General features: G+C 44.8%; 1 protein-coding gene across 1 annotated transcript in view; it reads right to left on the bottom strand.

The window, feature by feature from the left end:
* Window positions 1–18,923, bottom strand: part of POM121 (POM121 transmembrane nucleoporin) — a 1,129,064-nt gene that overhangs the window by 224,976 nt on the left and 885,165 nt on the right. Inside the window, exon 10 of the mRNA XM_044054111.1 lies at window positions 10,950–11,132. Within this exon, the coding sequence (XP_043910046.1) occupies window positions 10,950–11,132 (183 nt within the window). The remainder of the gene's footprint in view (window positions 1–10,949; window positions 11,133–18,923) is intronic.

The following is an 18,923-nucleotide window of genomic DNA, read 5'->3' as shown; positions in this document are numbered from 1 at the left end:
GAGCTAGTATATGGTGGGGAACATAAAAAAAAGAGAAGAGGTAGAAAGATGAAGAAAAACAGGGGGCTGGAGGGAGGGAAACCAGGACTGCAACAGTGAATACACTCAAACATCTACATTTATGTTACGTGTACACAATTGTACTATGTTCTTCGTGTTTCACTGTTGCAGTCGACACACTTCCGTTGATTCCCCAAGCTGAGGAAGGGTGGAGGCAGTCAATAAGGGTTAGGGCTGGCTAGTAGGCCTTGCAAGACTGCTGTAGCAAATCCAGCCCTGGATTTAAAAAAGGTAGGTAGTAATGCTTGGTGAAGGTGTGTACAGAACTCCAGGCTGCAGCTTCCAGAATGTCCCTGGTAGGGACTCCCCTGAGAAATGCTGTAGAGGTGACATAGGCGTAGAGTAATGTGGTGTGATCCTCTGTCAGGTAGGTTTTCCATGGCGCTTGTAGCAGAAATGGATGCAGCATGCTATCCATTTGGAAATGGTTTGTTTTGAAATGGCCTTACCCTCTACCCCTGTAGCAAAGCTGACTAGCAGCTAGTCAGATTTTCTGAAAGGCTTAGTACTGTCAAGGTAGAACCTGAGCCGTCTTTGCACATCCAAGGAGTGCAGGATCTTTTCCCCTTTATTCTGAGGGTTAGGGAAGAAGGTTGGCAAATGGATGGATTGGTTTAAAGCCACACTGGACACCACTTTAGGCATAAAGGACGGGTTAGTCCTGAGGGAAACCCTGTCAGCATGGAAAATAATGAAGGGTTCCACAGCCATTAGTGCCTGTAACGCACTCTTCTTGCTGAAGTTATGGCTAAAAGCAAGGCGGTCTTCCAAAAGAGGAATTCTAACTCTGCTGAGGCAGCATGTTCAAAAGGAGGAAACGCGAGCTTTTCCAGTACAAAGTTAAGGTCCCAGGAAGAGGTGGGTGCTCTCCTAGGGGGCCTTAAGTTATTGGTTCCTCTCAGGAACTGTTTGAGAGAGTGAGAAAATAGTGGTGGCACAGTATTATAATGGCAGAGGCATGAATCTTAATGGAGAAGGATAGGCCTCTGGAGTAGCTCTGCTAGTAATCCAGAATTAGAGGTAAGGAGGGCACCGCTGTGTCCTTCCCTTGAAATTGATTCCAAGAATATCTTTTCCGCTTATTAGCATAGGATTTCCTAGTACTAGGCCTTCTGGCTTCAAGAATGATGTCCAGCACCTGTTTGCTGAGAGATGCTGGTGGGGTAGTCAAGGGATAAACCAGGCTGCAAGGTTTAGGGTTTGCAATTGTGAATGCAAAATCTGTCCCACCTGCTGAGGCAACAGGGTAGGAATCTGGTGAAGGTGCCATGGTGGCACTGTCTGGCTACATAAGAGTGGGTACCAGTGCTGGCGTGGCCAGTCTGGGGCAAGAATTGCCCTCTGTCTGTCCTGTTTTATCTTGAGTAGTACTCGAGAGAAGGGACGGGTGGAATGCATAAATTGAGAGGTTTTACCATTGAAAGGATAGGGCATCCACCTTCCAAGACCCTGCTGTGAGGGTTCCTGGTGCAGTGTTTGCTTAACTGGTGGTTCTCGTGGGAGGCAAAGATGTTCACCTCTGGTGTCCCCCACCTCTGGATCAGAAGGTTGAAGGTGTTCGGCTCCAATTTCTACTCGTGGGTCTAGGAGATTTCTGCTCAAGTAGTCTGCCAGTGAATTTTGTTTGCCTGGCAGGAATTGAGCTTGAAGAGGCACTTGGTTGCGCAAGGCTGTGTTCCCACAGGGACATGGCTAACCTGCAGCGTGGGTAAGAATGGGTCCCCCCCCTGCTTGTTTATGTACCACACAGCTGTGGTGCTCTGTTTTTATAAGCAGTTGTCATGGAAGGATTAGGTGTTTGAAGGCCGTCAGAGCATTCGGTACAAGCTAGCATCTCTTTTTGACTGATGTATAGGAGAATCTGCCCTGGGATCCAGTGGCCCTGAATGCATTTGCCTGCCATGTGAGCCCCCCATGTATAGTTTGATGCGTCTGTTGTCAGGGTTTGGGCAGTGAGGGGCCGAGTAAAAAACAGTCCCTTGTGATTGTATGCTTCTGCCCACCAAAGGATCTCTGTCCTTGGACAACATATGATAGGAATGACAGTTTCCAGGTCCTGACAATGTTGGCACCAAAGTCTTAAATACCACTGAAGTTTCCTCATATGCAGTCTTGCATATGGAATTAGACTACATGAGGCCATAAACCCTAGGGCTTGCAGTATTTTCCATTCAGACATCTGGGTTCTGGTGGCCATTTGTTTAAGTAGTTAGTCAGATTGATTTGTTTTTCTGAAGTGAGAAATATCTGCGAAGTTGTGTCCAAGCTTACTCCCAGGAATATAATCTTTTGACTGGGCACCATTTGTGATTTCTTTTCGTTGGTGGTATACCCCAATGAAGTGAGAAGGCTTTTTACAAATGCCAGGTGCTGAAGTAGCAATTCCTGACTGTCTACCTGAAATCAGGCGGTCGTCCAAGTATGGGAAAATGTGAATATTTCTCTCTCTGCTGTATGCAATGGTTGAAGCCAGGCACTTACTGAATATTCTGGGGGCAGTAGATAAGCCAAAGCAATGTGCAGAGAACTGATGGTGCATAGAGCCTGCCCTAAAACATAGATATTTTCTGCACGACTCCCTTATGGGGATGTACACATAAGCTTCTTTAAGGCTAGAATGACTAACCAGGCATCCTTAGCTAGCACAGGTAGAAGCTGTTGCAGGATAAGCATCTTGCATTTTGGGACCACCAGAAAGGTGTTGAGAATTGATAGATCCAGGATTGGGCGCCAAGAGTCCTCTTTTTCTGGGCACCAGGAAGTCTGGAGTAGAAACCCTGACCCCTTTGTTCTACTGGAACAGGTTGAACAGTTCTGATATTGAGCAGGGAAAGTACTTGCTTTTGAGCCTATGCCCACTGGTTTGGAGAAAGGTCTGGAAACCCGCTTGGGGTTGGCAGTGAATGGAAGTAGAATTTGTACCCCTGGGATACAATGTTTAGGACCCATCAGTCCTGAGTAATGGACATCCAGTTTTTTTGCATGAAGGGCAAGTTTTCCTCCTAGGGGCACAAGTAATTGGGCAGGATTGTGAAGGATAACTGAAGTGTCATTGTGAACTTTTTCCATAAGGGGGTGGCTTATCACTCCGTTTCTGAGGTGGGGGCACTCCATTGTTTAGATCTCTGCATACCCTGACACTGTAGTCTGGGTGGCCTGTTTTCCCTGAGTTTGGTCTGGGAAGGCCTGGAAGGGGCTGGAAAGGACCCGTTTTTTGAAGGCCAATGCCTACTGAATCTAGGTGGTCGCACTTGTAAGAATTCTTTGACAGTTTGCATAAATTTAGCTTTTTCTTCCATCTTTTTAAGAACTTCTGCTTTGGTGCCATACAAACTGTCCTTATTTAAAGGAGCATCTAGTAATTTGGATTTGACATGATCTGGCAATGTTGATTCTTTCAGCCAAGCATGCCTTTTCAGTACAGACCCAGTGACTGCAGCCCTGCAAGAAAAGTACAGTTTTGTACCTACCATAAATGTAGATGTTCGAAGATCCACATTGCTGCAGTCCTTACACTTGGGTAGTCCGCTGTCCTCGGTCGGCCCGAATATCAAAGTATAAGGCTGACGTTGGTCAAGGCGCATTTGACTGACATCAGGACGTCAGGGTACAAATGCGCATGACCGACGTCATATCCTCAGTCTTTTCTTGCCCCAGATGTCAGAAGACCCTAAAAATAAAGGTCAAAACCAAAAGACAGCAAACAAACAACCAACCACCCTTGCACTAATTATATGTACAATATATACAATATACACAATATTTACAACCCAACCCACACAACCACCTCTAACTACAGAGGGAAGGAGGGAGGGTAAATTGGACTGCAGCAATGTGGATCTTCTAACATCTACATTTATGGTAGGTACAAAACTGTACTATGTTCTTCATCTCACATTGCTGCAGTCCTTACACTTGTAGAATCCCAAAGCAGAGGTAAGGGAGGATGGCCAAACTACAAGGAAGCAGGAGCTGCCAAAATGCCCTGCAAAACAGCAGTGGCAAAACCAGCCCTGGATTTAGAGTAAAGTGGCAGGTGATAATGCCTAGAGAAAGTATGCACTGAACTCCAAGTAGCTGCCTCCAAAATATCCTTGGTTGCCACTCCCCTCAAAAAGGCTGTCGAAGTGGCAGTAGCCCTAGTGGAATGAGGCCTAATCCCAGCTGGAATCTCCTTGCCATGATGGGAATAACAGAAAGCAATGCAAAACCCAATCCACTTAGAAATAGTTTGTTTTGACACAGGCTTGCCCTGAGAACTTAAAGCAAAAGAAACAAACAACTGCTGAGACTGCCTGAACCCTTTAGTTCTGTCCAAATAATATCGCATCTGCCTGTGTACATCTAAAGTGTGCAAAATCTTTTCCCCTTTATTTTGGGGATTTGCATAAAAAGTAAGCAAATGAATAGTTTGGTTTAAAGCCACACTAGAAACCACCTTAGGCATAAAGGAAGGATTAGTACGCAAAGATACCCTATCCTTATGGAAAATCAAGAAAGGCTCAACCGCCATAAGGGCCTGTAATTCAGAAACCCTTCTTGCGGAGGTAATGGCCAACAAAAAGGCAGTCTTCCATGATAAATATTTCAACTCAGAAGTAGCTGCAGGCTCAAAAGGTTGTAGAGTGAGTTTCTCCAACACAAAATTGAGATCCCAAGCAGGAGTAGGAGCTCTTCGTGGGGATCTTATATTCTTTGCCCCTCTAAGAAATTGCTTGAACAAAGGATGAGAAAACAATGGAGGGTCACATTCATAGTGAGCTGAAATTGCTGCAGCATGCACCTTAATAGAAGAGAAGGACAAACCTTTGTCCAGTAACTCAGTAAGATATTGAAGAGCCACACTTAAATTAGGCTCAGAAACATCAAAATCCTTTGCTGCACTCCAAAATAAAAATCTCTTCCATTTATCTGCGTACACTTTCCTTGTACTAGGCCTTCTAGCTTCCAAAATCACATTCAAAACTTGTTGTGGAAGTTGAGACCCTCTATGGTTCAAAACAGAATATGCCAGGCTGTTAGGTGAAGAGAGTGAAGTTTGACATTGAGCAAATGGCTGTCCTCCTGCGACAACAGGTGTGGAATCAAGGCAAAGGCCATGGAGGCTTCCACCAGACTTCTCAGTAATGGGTACCAGTGCTGTCGAGGCCAATCTGGAGCTATTAAAATCATCCTTGGCTTGTCCTGTCTGACCTTTAGAAGTACCTTTGGGAGGAGAGGCAGAGGTGGAAAGGCATACACATGAAGATTGCTCCAATTGAAAGAAAGAGCATCCACTTTCCAAGCTGTGGGATGAAACCTTTTGTGCAAAACTTTGGCAGCTGATGGTTTAGTGGAGAAGCGAACAGATCTATGTCTGGAGTTCCCCATGACACTGTCAATTTCTGAAATACATGAGGATCCAATTTCCACTCGTGGGGATCCATAATTCGCCTGCTCAACACATCTGCTAAGGAGTTCTGTGCTCCTGGCAGAAACCTTGCCTGAAGATTGAGCTGTAAACTGAGAGCAGTCTCCCACAAAATCATTGCTTGCCTGCATAGAGGCTAAGAATCGTTCCCCTTGCTTGTTGATGTACCACATGACAGTTGTGTTGTCTGTTAGAATCAACACCTGCCCTGGAAGAAGTAAATCCTTGAAAGCTATCAATGCAAACTGGACTGCTAACATCTCCTTCAGGTTGATATGTAGATGTTGTAGTCTGGCAGGCCACTTGTCTTGTATCCACTTTCCATTTAGATGAGCTCCCAAGCTTTGTCTGAGGCATCTGTCGTTAAAATCTGACTCGCCTCTGGCCGGGTCACAGAGTCCCTTGTTTAGGTGACATTCCTGAGCCCACCACAAAAATTCCTTTTGAATGCAAGGTATTATTTGAATGACAGTGTCCAGATCCTGGCAGTGCTGTGTCCATACATTTTGAGATACCATTGCAGCTTCCTCATATGCAGTTTGGCATTGGGAAGCACCAGAATACAAGATGCCATGAACCCTAAGGCTTGAAGGACTGTCCTTGCAGTCAGCCCGGACTGATGAGATAGTTGATGGAAGTAAAGGGAAAGACTCTTTTGTTTGTCCGGGGTTAAAAAGGCCATCTGGGATGCTGTATTCAGTCTTACACCCAGAAAGCACATGTCCTGAGAGGGTACTAGACTGGCATCTTAGCACTGCTATCACATATTCCAAATGATGAAGAAGCTCTTCCCTTCCTTGAGCCAGAATCAGGCAGTCGCCCAAATAAGGATAGATCTGTATTCCTTTTAGCCTGAAGAAAGCTATCACTGGAGCCAGAACTTTCGTGAACACTCTGGGCGCAATAGATAAGCCAAAGGGCAATGCAGAGAACTGATAGTGAGAAGTCCCAGCTCAAAACGCAGATACTTCCTGCAACTTAGTCTGATAGGAACATGAAGGTAAGCCTCCTTGAGATCCAAAGTTACCATCCAATGATCTTTGCCCAGCAGAGGTAAAAGCTGTTGTAACGTCAACATTTTGAACTTGGGAATGTCCAGATAAGTGTTGAGGATAGATAAATCCAAAATTGGTCTCCACGTGTTCCCCTTCTTTGGTACTAGGAACAGGCGAGAATAAAATCCTAGGCCCACTTCTGGCATAGGGACCGGCTGTATGGCCCCTAGTTGAAGTAACAGAGAAATTTGCTTGTGAGCCTCTATTCTCTGTTGAGGAGGAACGTCTGGCATGCCCCTGAAAGGAGGCAAGGTATGGAAATAAAACCTGTAACCTTGGTGTATGATATCCAATACCCATCTGTCTTGGGTAATTAAACTCCAATTTTCTTTGAAAAGTGCCAACCTTCCTCCCAAAGGTGCTGCCAGACGAGAAGGCTCTGGCAGCTGAAAAGGTAGGTCATTGGGTCTGTTTACGAAAGGACTGACCCCTGCCCTCACCTGAAGACTGTGCAGGAGAACTCCCTGTTCTAGGCCTGAAAGAGCCCTGAGCTCTGCCCCTACCACGCCTAGATCTACCCCTAGACTGGGAATCATAAGAAGGATACGCCCACCCTTTAGCAGGGCAATTCCTACTAAACTTTGGAGGCTGAACCTGCAAAAAATCTTTAACAGTCTGCATAGACTTAGCCTTGTCTTCCATTTTCTTTAAAACTGCCTCAACAGGAGAACCAAACAACACATCAGATTGTAAAGGAGCATCTAAAATCCTTGTTTTAACATGGTCAGATAAATTTTGATCCCTCAGCCAGGCGTGCCTGCGAAGAACTGACCCAGTGGCAGCCACCCTAGACGAGGCCTGTACAGCATCAAAACCACATTGCAAAGAATGCTTACCCACCTGTTCAGAAACATGTACTAAATCTTGTAACTCTTTACAATCAATACCTTCCGCCAGAGCATCAACCTTAGACTTCAACTGTGAAAGGAGATAGTTTTGGTATTTTAACATGTGAAACTGGCAATTCAAAGCCCTCATAGCTAGAGTGGAAGAAGTATAAACTTTCTTTCCCCATCTATCCAAGGCCCTGGCTTCTTTATCTGCAGGAACCGGATTCTTGACAACAGAAGCCTTAACACCTTTAGGCCCCTGGCTAACAGTTTCTGGGTCTGCCTCGGACTCTTAAAAAGATACTTATGAACTTCAGGCACCCTGTAATACCTATCCGGTTTAACAGGAGCAGGAGGCAAAGAATCAGGATTAAGAGAAGCCTCTGTAAAACATCTTCCACTACATCCAAAACAGGAGGAATAGCCAAAGGCCTATGTTGGGGTAAAACAAAATTCCCTAAGCCTTTTCCTGGAATCAGAGAAGTCCTGACCTTCCCACTTAAAATGCTCCCTCATGGAATGAAGAGTCTCTGAAAAGAAAAATCCTCAGGAGGAGAAGCAGAAGGAGTAGAATCATCCACATCAGAATCAGAATAAGGAGAGTACTCCTGCAAGTCTTCAGCCGAAGACTCGGAAACATCCGAAGCCTGCTCAAAACTCCCTAGCTCAGGCTCCACCCTAGGTCTCTTATCAGGAGGGGCAAAGAACCCTAATCAGAGTAATCAAATCTTCTGCCATTTTAAGCATATGCTTCTTGGGCACAGTTCCAGAAGAACTAGGGGTGACCCCAACTGAAGCTAAACCTGGCCTGCCTCTAGGAGAAGCCTTGGAAACAGAAGGAGGGCGCCTAACCACCCTAGGCAGGGAGGGGAGTATAGTAACCTGAGAAGCCCCATCACCCTGGCCTGCCTCCTGAGAGGCCACATCCTGCAATAACAAGGTCTCTCCCTGGGATCCCAAAGAAACCTCCGGTGGAACCACCGGCTCCACCGACACCTCTAAAGAACCGGCGTCCGGTACGGACGGTTCTTCCAGCCTAGGCTTCACTGCTTTGTCCTTGCGCTTCTTCGAAGAAGCGGGCGTCTGAGCATCCGACGGCATTTTGTAATTGCACCGCTTCCCAAAGACTAACCTGGCACAATCTAATCTCCTCTTTATAGTGCGCTTATTAAATCTAGCACAAGAGCGACACCCAACAACGTCGTGCTCAGGCCCTAAACAAGGAATACACAAAGTATGATAGTCTCTATGCGGTATCTGTTTCCCACAAGAAATACAATTATTCACTTTTTCTGACATCCGGTAAACCACTGAGGCAAGAAAAAACTCAAATATTCCCCAACGGGGTACTTAGCCAACTTTGACTCGGTCTGAAACTCCGAAAACGAAAAATTTCAGAACGCCAACCGGCACTTGCAATACTGCTTCTGCATCGGACCATGCGGCAAAAAAGACTGAGGATATGACGTCGGTCATGCGCATTTGTACCCTGACGTCCTGATGTCAGTCAAATGCGCCTTGACCAACGTCAGCCTTATACTTTGATATTCGGGCCGACCGAGGACAGCGGACTACCCAAGTGTAAGGACTGCAGCAATGTGAGATGAAGAACATCTTCTAGGGCATCAAGCCACACTGCAAAGTATGCTTACTAACTTGGTTTGCAGAATGCATTAGCTCTTGTAAATCTTAATTTTCTGCACAATTTGGAAGTAACACAATTTTTTTGTTGAATTAGTTGCATAACTTGTTGCTGGTATCTCAACATGTGAAACTGACAATTCAATGCCATGATGGCAAGAGCTGCAGAGGTATATACCCTTCTTACCCCATCTGTCTAAAGCTCTAGAATCCCTGTCTGGAGGGGTAGGATTTTTGGCAGTAGTAGCTTTAATATGTTTAGGTCCCTGGGAAATGATCTCTGGATCAGCAGTAGGATTATTGAAGAGAAATTTGTGGGAATCAGGTACACTGTAGTACCTGTCAGGTTTCCTAGGGGCCGGGGGTAATGTATCTGGAGTAAGACTGGATTCCATAAAAACATCTACAACATCCAGGACAGGGGGTATAGCTAGAGGCCTGGGCTGAGGCAACTCTAAAAATTCTTTGAGTCTCTTTTTGGACTGAGGATAGTCTTGGCATTCCCAGCAGAAATGCTGTCTTGAAGTATGCAAGGTTTCACCAAAAGAAAAATCCTCTGGAGGGGAGGCAAAGGGAATGGATTCCTCTGCATCCGAATCCTCATAGGCTAAGGGCATGTCCTGATAATCAGAAGGGTCAGAGTCATCGGACTCCTGGTCTGTAGAATCATTAGGAAACGCAATTCTTTGTCTTTTAGCAGGGGAAGGCTGGCTTCCCCTAATTAGGGTGATAAGGTCTTCAGCCATTCTAAGCATTTGTTTTTGTGGCATGGGAGCTTCAGCATGCACTTTGGTCAGTTTTCTAAGCATAGTGCGTACTCTGGGCCTAAGAAACAGTAGTTTTGGCTAAAAACTAAGTTAGTTTGATTTGATCAGTAGGTCGGAATACACCCTCACAAGCTGGTGCCTGCACAGCAGCTCCGGACCCATTAAAGGTAGAGACATCCACAGGTTCCATAATCAAAGCAGCATCTCGCGGCATACCAGACTCTGAATGGGTTTCAGCAGAGACCTGCGAATCCAAAGAAGCAAGCATCAGGGGCTGCAAAGGCACCTCACTGAGTACCGGTGGACTGGCAACTATCTTAACGGAAGCGTCGTCGGAAGTTTTGAAACTATGCGGCCTGTCTCTGTCTATATCTTTACGTTTTTTCGGAAGATTGGTAGTCGAATGGCTTACCAAAGCCATTTCGGAATACAGAGAACAAGAGCTAAAGAATTTAGCGGCAAAGCCCAACAAATTGTTTGGGTGTTAAACAAGGCACAAAACCATCAGCGAGGGACGTCGTGGTCTGGGCCTAAACAGGTGACGCAGTAAGAATGAAAATCTGAGGAATTTGCTTTCTACAGGCAAGACAATTGTTAACTTTTTCTGACATCGGTTAGAGCAAGAAAAAAGGATCCCCAATGGGGTACTTCGCTTTAGAAGACTTCAGGATTACAAACTCAAAAACGAAAATTTCAGGTAGTGGCCGACTGGCAGTTGCAAACTGCTTCTGCTTTGGGCACCTCCTCGGCAAGAAAGACTGATGTAATGGCATTGACCGTCTGTTTTATACCCCTGACAACCTGACGTCATGGAAGAAGCGACAGCACCCAACGCAAAACTACAAAGACTCCGGTATTCGGGCTGACTGAGGACTACCTACAGGCAGATAACCCTAGTGTGATGACTGCAACAGTGAAACACGAAGAACATCTGCTACATGCTAGCTGTGAAATCCAGGCACTGCAACAACCAACCACTGGTAAAAAACAATCTATAAACACTGCATAGGCAGAGGCAGCAATATAGACTACTGTTCTCTCTTACATAGTCTAGTCAAATAGATTCTGCATTAAATCATACCATGCTTAAAATGAAACTGCAGTTTACAGTGACACCAATGCAATTAGCAAGAAGTAAATGCATAATCACGGTCTACAGCTCAAAATGAACAAAAAGAAAGCAAACCTGCAAATGCTGGAGAACCACTACTTTTCACCTTTGCAGACTCAAGTAACGGGCTTGCTACAGCTACTGATGTACTTAAAGCAGCAGCTACAGCATCTTTCCCTGACGATGACTTAGGGAGTGCAAACTGTGATGTAGCAGACATTTGTGTAGTCATAGTACTGGCTGAAGACTGGTCAGCTTCTAAGAAAAAAGAAAAATCAGTACTTTGAATGCCATAGATAACTTGGTCCTTCCATCATGGTTAGAACAATTGCAGAAATTCACAAAACTTTGTCAACTAGCTTTATCAACCATGCAGAATCAAAATAACTGTTAAGTCTACTAGAGTAAAGATGGATGAAGAAACATTTGCAAACAGCACAGCCTGATTTCAAATCAAACTAATCCAAAAAGGCACAGGCCTAATGCTGACAAATGCATCCCATTTCTACAGGGACTGTCTGGATTGCTTGTCAAAACAGAAAATGGAAGAAAATTTCAACATGCAGAGTAAATGGAATAAACGTGAACTCTACCTTTGGCACAAAGAAAGACACGGCACATTTTGAATTTTCAATTTTTGAAATATTTATCATAAACTTTGTAACAGGTGCCCCATATCCTCACACTCCAATGTGTCAAGCACAACTTAATTCTCAGAGGTGTTTACTTTCCTTTGATTTACAACAAAGGGAAACACAAAACCTGGTTCTTTTCCTAAAGGTCGTAACATCCCTACTCTCAATATAAACAGATTAATCTTGACATTTTATGTTTTTACACCTTTTACTCTATAAAGCCATAGAACCAGTGGGATTAACCAGTCTACTGAAGTTTGCATCCGACACAAGGGAGGGGTTCTTGAAAGGGATGAAGATGTAGCATTTTAGAAGGTGCTTTAGCAAGTGCTTTTGTCCAAATGGATAATTTATTCCACTCAGCATTAATCTGTGAAACAGAAGTACTATCTGGAAGCCTCAGTCACTTCTGTCACCCTAATGGATACCTGGTTACGGTCACACAGTGACTTATGTGCAAGTATAGTCCTACTGTAATAGTAGCTCTTGGGGAATATTTCAGTGTACCTCCATCATCTCCCCCTGGTATTTGCAAAAGAAATTTCCTTGCAGGAAAGGAACACATTCCTCATGCCTGCAAGGTACTAATTCTTCACTTGAATACTCTAAGTGAGGAGCTTGTAAAATGTCTATATATTTTAAGATTACACAACATACATCACAACTAAGATGACAGAAAAAATTAAAACTAGCTGAAAATAAACTGCTAAAAGAAGGAAAGTCCAAAGATGAAAATCAAATGCAGTAGCAGTCACCACAGGAGTATTCCACAAATAATAAACTAGTCCGGCTGAACACAAACTTGGGGAAAAAAGTTTGGAGGTAGTGAAATTTGCCTTGTTGCATACTTCTGGACCGTTCTGAAGAGGGAAACCGAATGGGAGAACTGGGCAACCAAAGAGAAAATGTGGAACAGTAAGTTGGAACAAGGCTAGGCTGTGAAAAAAAATTAGACTGAATGGAACACTTGCAAAGGAGGGCTTGGACTTCATGGAATTTGAGAGAGACAGTTGTGTAAGTTGCATTTACCACTACTGTAGCATGGTCAAACTCTTCCTGTTGTAGTAGCCTATAGCTATTTGGATTACAGTCTACCCAGGATATAATGGGTGACCAGTTTTATAAGTTACTGGCTCCCCTCCACACATTCCCAAGGCTGCAGTGTCTTGAGATCCATATGGAGAAACAGCTAGGGCGCCAATTTCTTCACGGCTCCCAAAAAGGGAGACAGCCTACTCATCCTGACCTCCCCTCCAAAAAAATATTGACACAACTTTTACCTCCACAAAGAATATACTGAAGAATATAGGGATGGTTTGGCTACTGCAGTAATGGGGAATTTAAACTTCTACTGCTACAGAAAGTGCAACTTGCACAGCTATAGCATATGTTCATCATTCTCACTGCTTCAGTGAGCAATAGCTATTAGGGTAGATCACATCCAGCTTAGGAGGAAGGATAAAAATCCATGCATTCTTGCAGTATGGCCCTAGCAAAGCCAGTCTTGGACATGCAGAAGGAATCTAGTTTCTAAGGCTTTGTAAAATATGTACCAAGGTAAAAAGACAATACCTCTAGAATACCAAAGTCCATTCCTTTTCAACATGCCAAAGATGACAAGACTATTAGGAGCCTTGCTTAGACTTGTTTTGGTTGGAACACAAAGCAATTACAAGGGATAACCGTCTTGAAAGTCTGTTTTAATGTTGGTTGCTCTTTGTCCTGTCATAGGAAAAAAAGCTGTTCAGCTTTCTTCAAGGATATGGTTCATAGGTAGGTACTAGGCTATTGGCCCTAAGGCCTATATAAGCCTAGCCAAAAGGTACCTTGGCTTTTGCCACCCAAGAAAATTATTTTCCTGTGCCCCTGTCGAGCAGAGCCACAGAAGTGATCCCAAAGGTGAACTTCCTATCTCCCATCCAATCAAGATTTTTCTTGGAGTGCTAATGAGGAGCTTTGTTTAATATAGATAGGTAGTTTGTTAGAGTATGTGAAGTCTCTGGGACAGGAATCTATCCCTCCAGCATGTTCCGTTTATTGTGGTGACAAGGTTTAGGTGCCTAGAACATGTAGCTCGGAGGGACTGGGATTTCTTTAAGTGGAGCATGTCCAACAGCTCTGGGTTTGACATAGCTTTGTATGTTAGGCAAAGATCACCTCTGAGTAGGTTCATAGGTAGGTACTAGGCTATCTGCTTGAAGGCATTTTTAAGCCTAGCCAGTGTGTGTAAGCTTTTGCCGCCCCATTGATTAACTGAGCCTCTGTCAAGAAGAGCCAATGAAGTGATCCCAGGGGTGTATTTTCTGTTACCCATCCACTCATCAAGGTTTCTCTTGAAGAGTGTTAGTGAGGGGCCCTGCCTAATGTAGTTAGGAATTCTGTTACAAAGCATGGGGAGTCTCTCTGTGACAGGAATCTATCCCTCCAGCATGTTCTATTTATTGTTGTGGTGAGGTTTAGCTCAATAGAGTGAGTGGCTCGCAGTGACTTGGAGAGCATGTCCATCAATTCTGAGTTGGACATGGCTTTGTAAGTCAGGCAGAGATCACCTCTAAGTATGTAATATGCCACAGTCAGCTGGAGTTTTTCCAGTCGGGCTGCATAGGACATACGTTTGAGGCCGGTAATCCTGTTGGTGAGGTACTTTTGTGGTCTTTCCAGCTGTTGGAAGTGTCTTGTGAGGTAAATCCCAAATGGGGCATTGTACTCTATGACGGGTCTGATGAGTGACTAGTAGAGGGGCACTATAACCTCTATTTCTAGATACAAACCCTTTAGTAATTAGATGGGCTACACAGAAAGATTTTCTAACTACTTTGGCAATATGATTGTCAAAGGACAGATTACTATCTACCTGGGTCCCCACATCTACTATTACCTCTTCTGTATTAAGGGGGCTGCCACCTATGCGGTAATTCATGAGTGTTTTTGTTTTTCCCCAAACGGGATGACTATGCATTTTTTGGCATTTAGCTTGAGACCATGACTTTGACACCAGGTGTTCGTTTCAGTAAGGCCCTTTTGGAGAATGTCCATGCCAGCCGGAGAGTCAATTACAGCTCCCAGTTTGCAGTCACTGGCGAACTTGGTTAGCCATAGTACTCCTGTGTTTGCCTGTACTTCTGAGAAGTATCTGCCGAACAGTAGGGGTCCCAGGACCGAGACTTGTGGGACACCATTTGCGACTGGTTTAGTCTCGGATGTGGAGCCCGCTATTCTTACCATATGAGTTCTGTCTGTAAGCCAGTCGGCAACCCATCTCGTGACGTAAGAGTTTATATGTTCAGGCTGGTGAGTTTTTCTGTAATCCGAGTGGGGAATGGTGTCAAAAGCCTTGGCAAGGTCAAGGTAGGCTGTGTGAACTATCTTCCCCTCATCTATGGCCTTGGTGACTGTCTTGAAGTCAACCAGGTTTAGTAGGCATGATCTGCCCTTAAAGCCAAACTGGGTCGGGTCAAGTGTTTAGAGGTTCCCAATGTCTTTGTTAATGAGTTCCATGATGATGCGCTCCATAGCCTTGCAGACCAGGCTAGTCAGGCTTATGGGGCGATAGTTATCAGGGTCAGTTGTGGAGCGGAATAACCATTGCTGTGTGTCATTCTATGGGCATGTAGACTGTGGAGAGGCTTGAGGTTGAACAGTGTGTTTAGGTGGGGGGGGGTTAGTTCGTTCTGTAGTTTGTGCAAGACGCAGCCTGGGACACCATCTGGCCCCAAATGACGCTGTGCTTTTGAAAGGGCCGTTTTCTCCTGTGCATCTGATTTCCGGGACACTACACTTTTCTGGTATTGTTGTAGGCCCTTTTGGGGGTGAGAGAGGGTGAAGTCTGCACTGAATCTGCCAGGATGCTGGCAATATCAGTGGGTTCAGTGTATTTTGTGCTATTTTGCACTAGCTCAGAGCATATCTGCGAGTTGCCACTTAGATTCTTGACACAGTTAAGAAGGCTTTGTGGTTATCTTTCGAATCTTTGGCTATTTTTTTTTTTTTTGAAGTTAGCCTTGCAAGATTTTATGAGGGACCTTAGTTTCTTACCGATACTGATCAGGGATGTCTTTCCTTCTTGGGATTTACTTTTTTTTTTCTGAACTAGTTTCCTCCTTCTGTTGTATAGCCTGTTTATGGCTGGGGTCGACCAGACTGGTTTCCTTCTCTTAGGGGAGTGAGTGTTGGTTTTACTAGGGATGGCACGATCCATGCATCCTTGTAGGTGCTCATAGAGTGCATTTGTACAGGTTCCTGCATCTTGGACACTGTTATCCTTTAGCGTGGGGGCCGTGAAACTTACCACCTCTGTCTTAAGGTGAAGTTTGCTACAGAAAAGTTTTTCACTGTGGTTTCTTTGGTTTGAGGTGGTGGTGTGGACATAGAGAGTGATTAATTTATGGTCTGATCTAACCAGTGACGGGTTGACCTCCAGTGTGGAACACCTGTCGCTCATGTTGGTGATGATCAGGTCCAATATGTTTTCACCTCTGGTAGGGGAGTTTACCAGCTGATCCAGGGCATTTGAGTTGATAAATTCCAGGAAGCGCTGGACCTGGGAGTTTGTACTAGAGTAGTTTTCCCAGTTAAAGGTAGGGTAACTTAAATAGCCCAATATCAGAGTGTTCAGTAGAACCTTCATGTTTTCCAGTGTCTCCAGAAAGGCGGAGTGGTGGTCCTGGGTCATAGAGGGTGATATGTAGCAAGCCACAACTTGCACTGCAGATTTGCCTGATGTTAGTTGCACATGGATGATCTCTGCGATATCATGCTGCGCGCCACTAACCTGGAGGTGTAGGTATTCTTGATGAATATGGATACACCCCCTCCTTTTGTGTTTCGGTCCACGTTCTGTGGTTCTATGAGTTGTAGCCCAGTAGTGCTTGGGTGCTCTGTGAAGCCTTGAACCAGGTTTCAGTTACTCCACAGATGCAACGTTTTCTATACCGAGGAGTGCTTTGAGCGCGTGCATTTTGAGATTTAAACTCCTGGCGTTGAGTTGCATAACCCTCATTATTTTATTTGTGCTGTTTACGGAGGTGGGTTTGACTTTTGAGCCTTGCCTAAAAAAGGCACTATGGGGCAGCAAGAGCCTTAGTCGAAAGACTAGGGGTGACAGGTGCAAGCCATCTCTTGAGAAGCAACGAGGCCTGTCGAGCATGTCATCCTCGGCTGACAGACACTGGATCCCCTTTGAATGACACCAGAAGCTTAACCAATTGTTGAAATTGATCATTTTTTCTTTATACTGCGGTATCATTCTTGGTGGGGGCAGGATGCTACTCAGGGTCAGGGTCATACCCGCCTGGGCTACATGATCAGAGAGCTCTTCCATGTCTCTCTAATATTTGTACTTTTTCTGGAGTGACCTGAGTACTTGTGTTATGTGGTGGATTCTGGCTCCCGACAGGCAACAAACAGTAACCTTCTCCTTGTCCAGCCTAGTGAGTGGGACGTCAGTGTGCCTGACTATAGAGTTGCTTATTACTAGTGTGTTAGGTATGTTATTTTGCCTTAAAGGCTGCAATTGCGCGGCACACTGATTTTGTGCTGTGCTGTCTGGTTTGCGAAGGGAGGTGCAGGTTTTTTGGGTGTCTGCTTTGGAGGTCTGCGACACTTTTGCAGGTTTTTATTTAGAGCCTCAGATAATGATTTTGTGTATTTATGTGTATTTTTTGCCAGTGCTGGTTTAGTATGTCTATGTGAGGCTGGAAGTGTGGTGCAAGAGTTAACCTTCTCCTCATGACTGCTTGTTCCAGTCTTGGGTAGAGAGAGCTTGGCCTCCAATTTAGCTATACAATTGCATCTCTCGCATATGTTAAAGTTTTGTGGTAGGAGAAGAGGGTTGTGTACATGAGGCAGTTGTAACATTGCCTCAAGATACCCAGGTTCACCAGCTGGACTGGAGAATATACCTGAAATTGCCCTTTGGTCATGCCTGAATAGTAGGGTAAGCCGCTTAGTTGCTTGGATGGGGAGGGGTGAATAATGAGCCTTGCCCTGCTGGCCAATCAAGTGTCGGGGTATATTAGTGCTTGCTATTAGGTCTGAGCAAGTGCTGGACTGTAGAATGTTTTTTAAGTGCTTAGGTTGAGAGTTAGACTACTTTCAAGGGAAAAACTGGAGAGGAGACTTGGTGGAGCTGGGATAAATTTGGCCCTAGCTAACCGGCACTGCCCAGATGTGCAAAACCATGCAAACGCGGTTTTTACAGCAGGGAAATGAGAGACAGAAATTAGCCTATAAACTACTAACCTCTGGGCTGGAACCACTCCTCCAGGGACAGATGGCTGCTCAAAGCTCCCTATCTCACAGGTGAACAGAGAAACTTCCCTCTATCCAAGTAAGGTATGGGCAAAGTACAGTTTTGTACCTACCATAAATGTAGATGTTCGAGTGCTAATACAGCTGCAGTAATCACATATGGATTCTCTGCCGTCAGGCGGGTCCTCGGTCGGCCGAATTCCAAAGTCTTGGTCCGGCGTCGGTTGTTGTCGCCTTCTTCCCTGACGTCAGTGCGACAGGGGTATACAAGTAACAGCCGACGCCATGTTCTCCAGTCTTTCTTGCCCCAGATGTCAGGTGCCCCCAAAGGGAAGGCAATAGATAAATTATAAATATATATTTATATGATATATACAAGCAATGCAATGTTATCAAAAAAGAGTAGTTGCAAGCAAATACACCATATGAGGATAACCCAAAATAAGTCGTATGAGGAGGTGTTGGCCACTAGTCCTATACCTAGAGAGGAAGGAGGGAGGGAAACATGTACTGCAGCTGTATTAGCACTCTAACATCTACATTTATGGTAGGTACAAAACTGTACTATGTTCATCGTGCATACAGCTGCAGTAATCACATATGGGTAGAATCCCAAAGCTACGCACAGGGTGGTAGGCACTAGGTAGAACTGGGGTGAGCCAGAATGCCCTGCAACACAGCAGTAGCAAAGCCTGCTCTAGTTTTGGAATATAAAGGCAGGTGGTAGTGTCTTGTGAAGGTATGTACAGAACTCCAAGTGGCTGCCTCTAAGATATCTTTGGTAGGAACTCCTCTGAGGAAGGCTGTAGAGGTAGCTGTGGCCCTGGAGTGTGGTCTGATGCCTACATGGACAGATTTCCCATGATAGGAGTAACAAAATCATATGCAGTGGCCTATCCATTTAAAGATTGTCTGTTTGGTAACAGGCTTCCCTTGAGCTCCTACAGCACAAGACACAAAAAGTTGTTGCGATTTCCTGAAAGGCTTTGTTCTGTTCAAATAGTAACGTAGCTGTCTATGGATGTCTAAGGAATGTAGCAGCCTTTCTCCTTTGTTTTGAGGATTAGGGTAAAAGGTAGGTAAGTGTATGGCTTGATTTAAAGCTACCCTGGATACCACTTTAGGCATAAATGACGTGTTGGTTCGAAGGGAAACCCTGTCCTGA

This window comes from Protopterus annectens, chromosome 13.part0 (assembly GCF_019279795.1).
Source record: "Protopterus annectens isolate FY-2018-M chromosome 13.part0, PAN1.0, whole genome shotgun sequence".
NCBI lineage: Eukaryota > Metazoa > Chordata > Ceratodontiformes > Protopteridae > Protopterus > Protopterus annectens.
The sequence above is the reverse complement of the archived record's forward strand: the minus strand, read 5'-3'. Positions and strand labels throughout refer to the sequence as shown.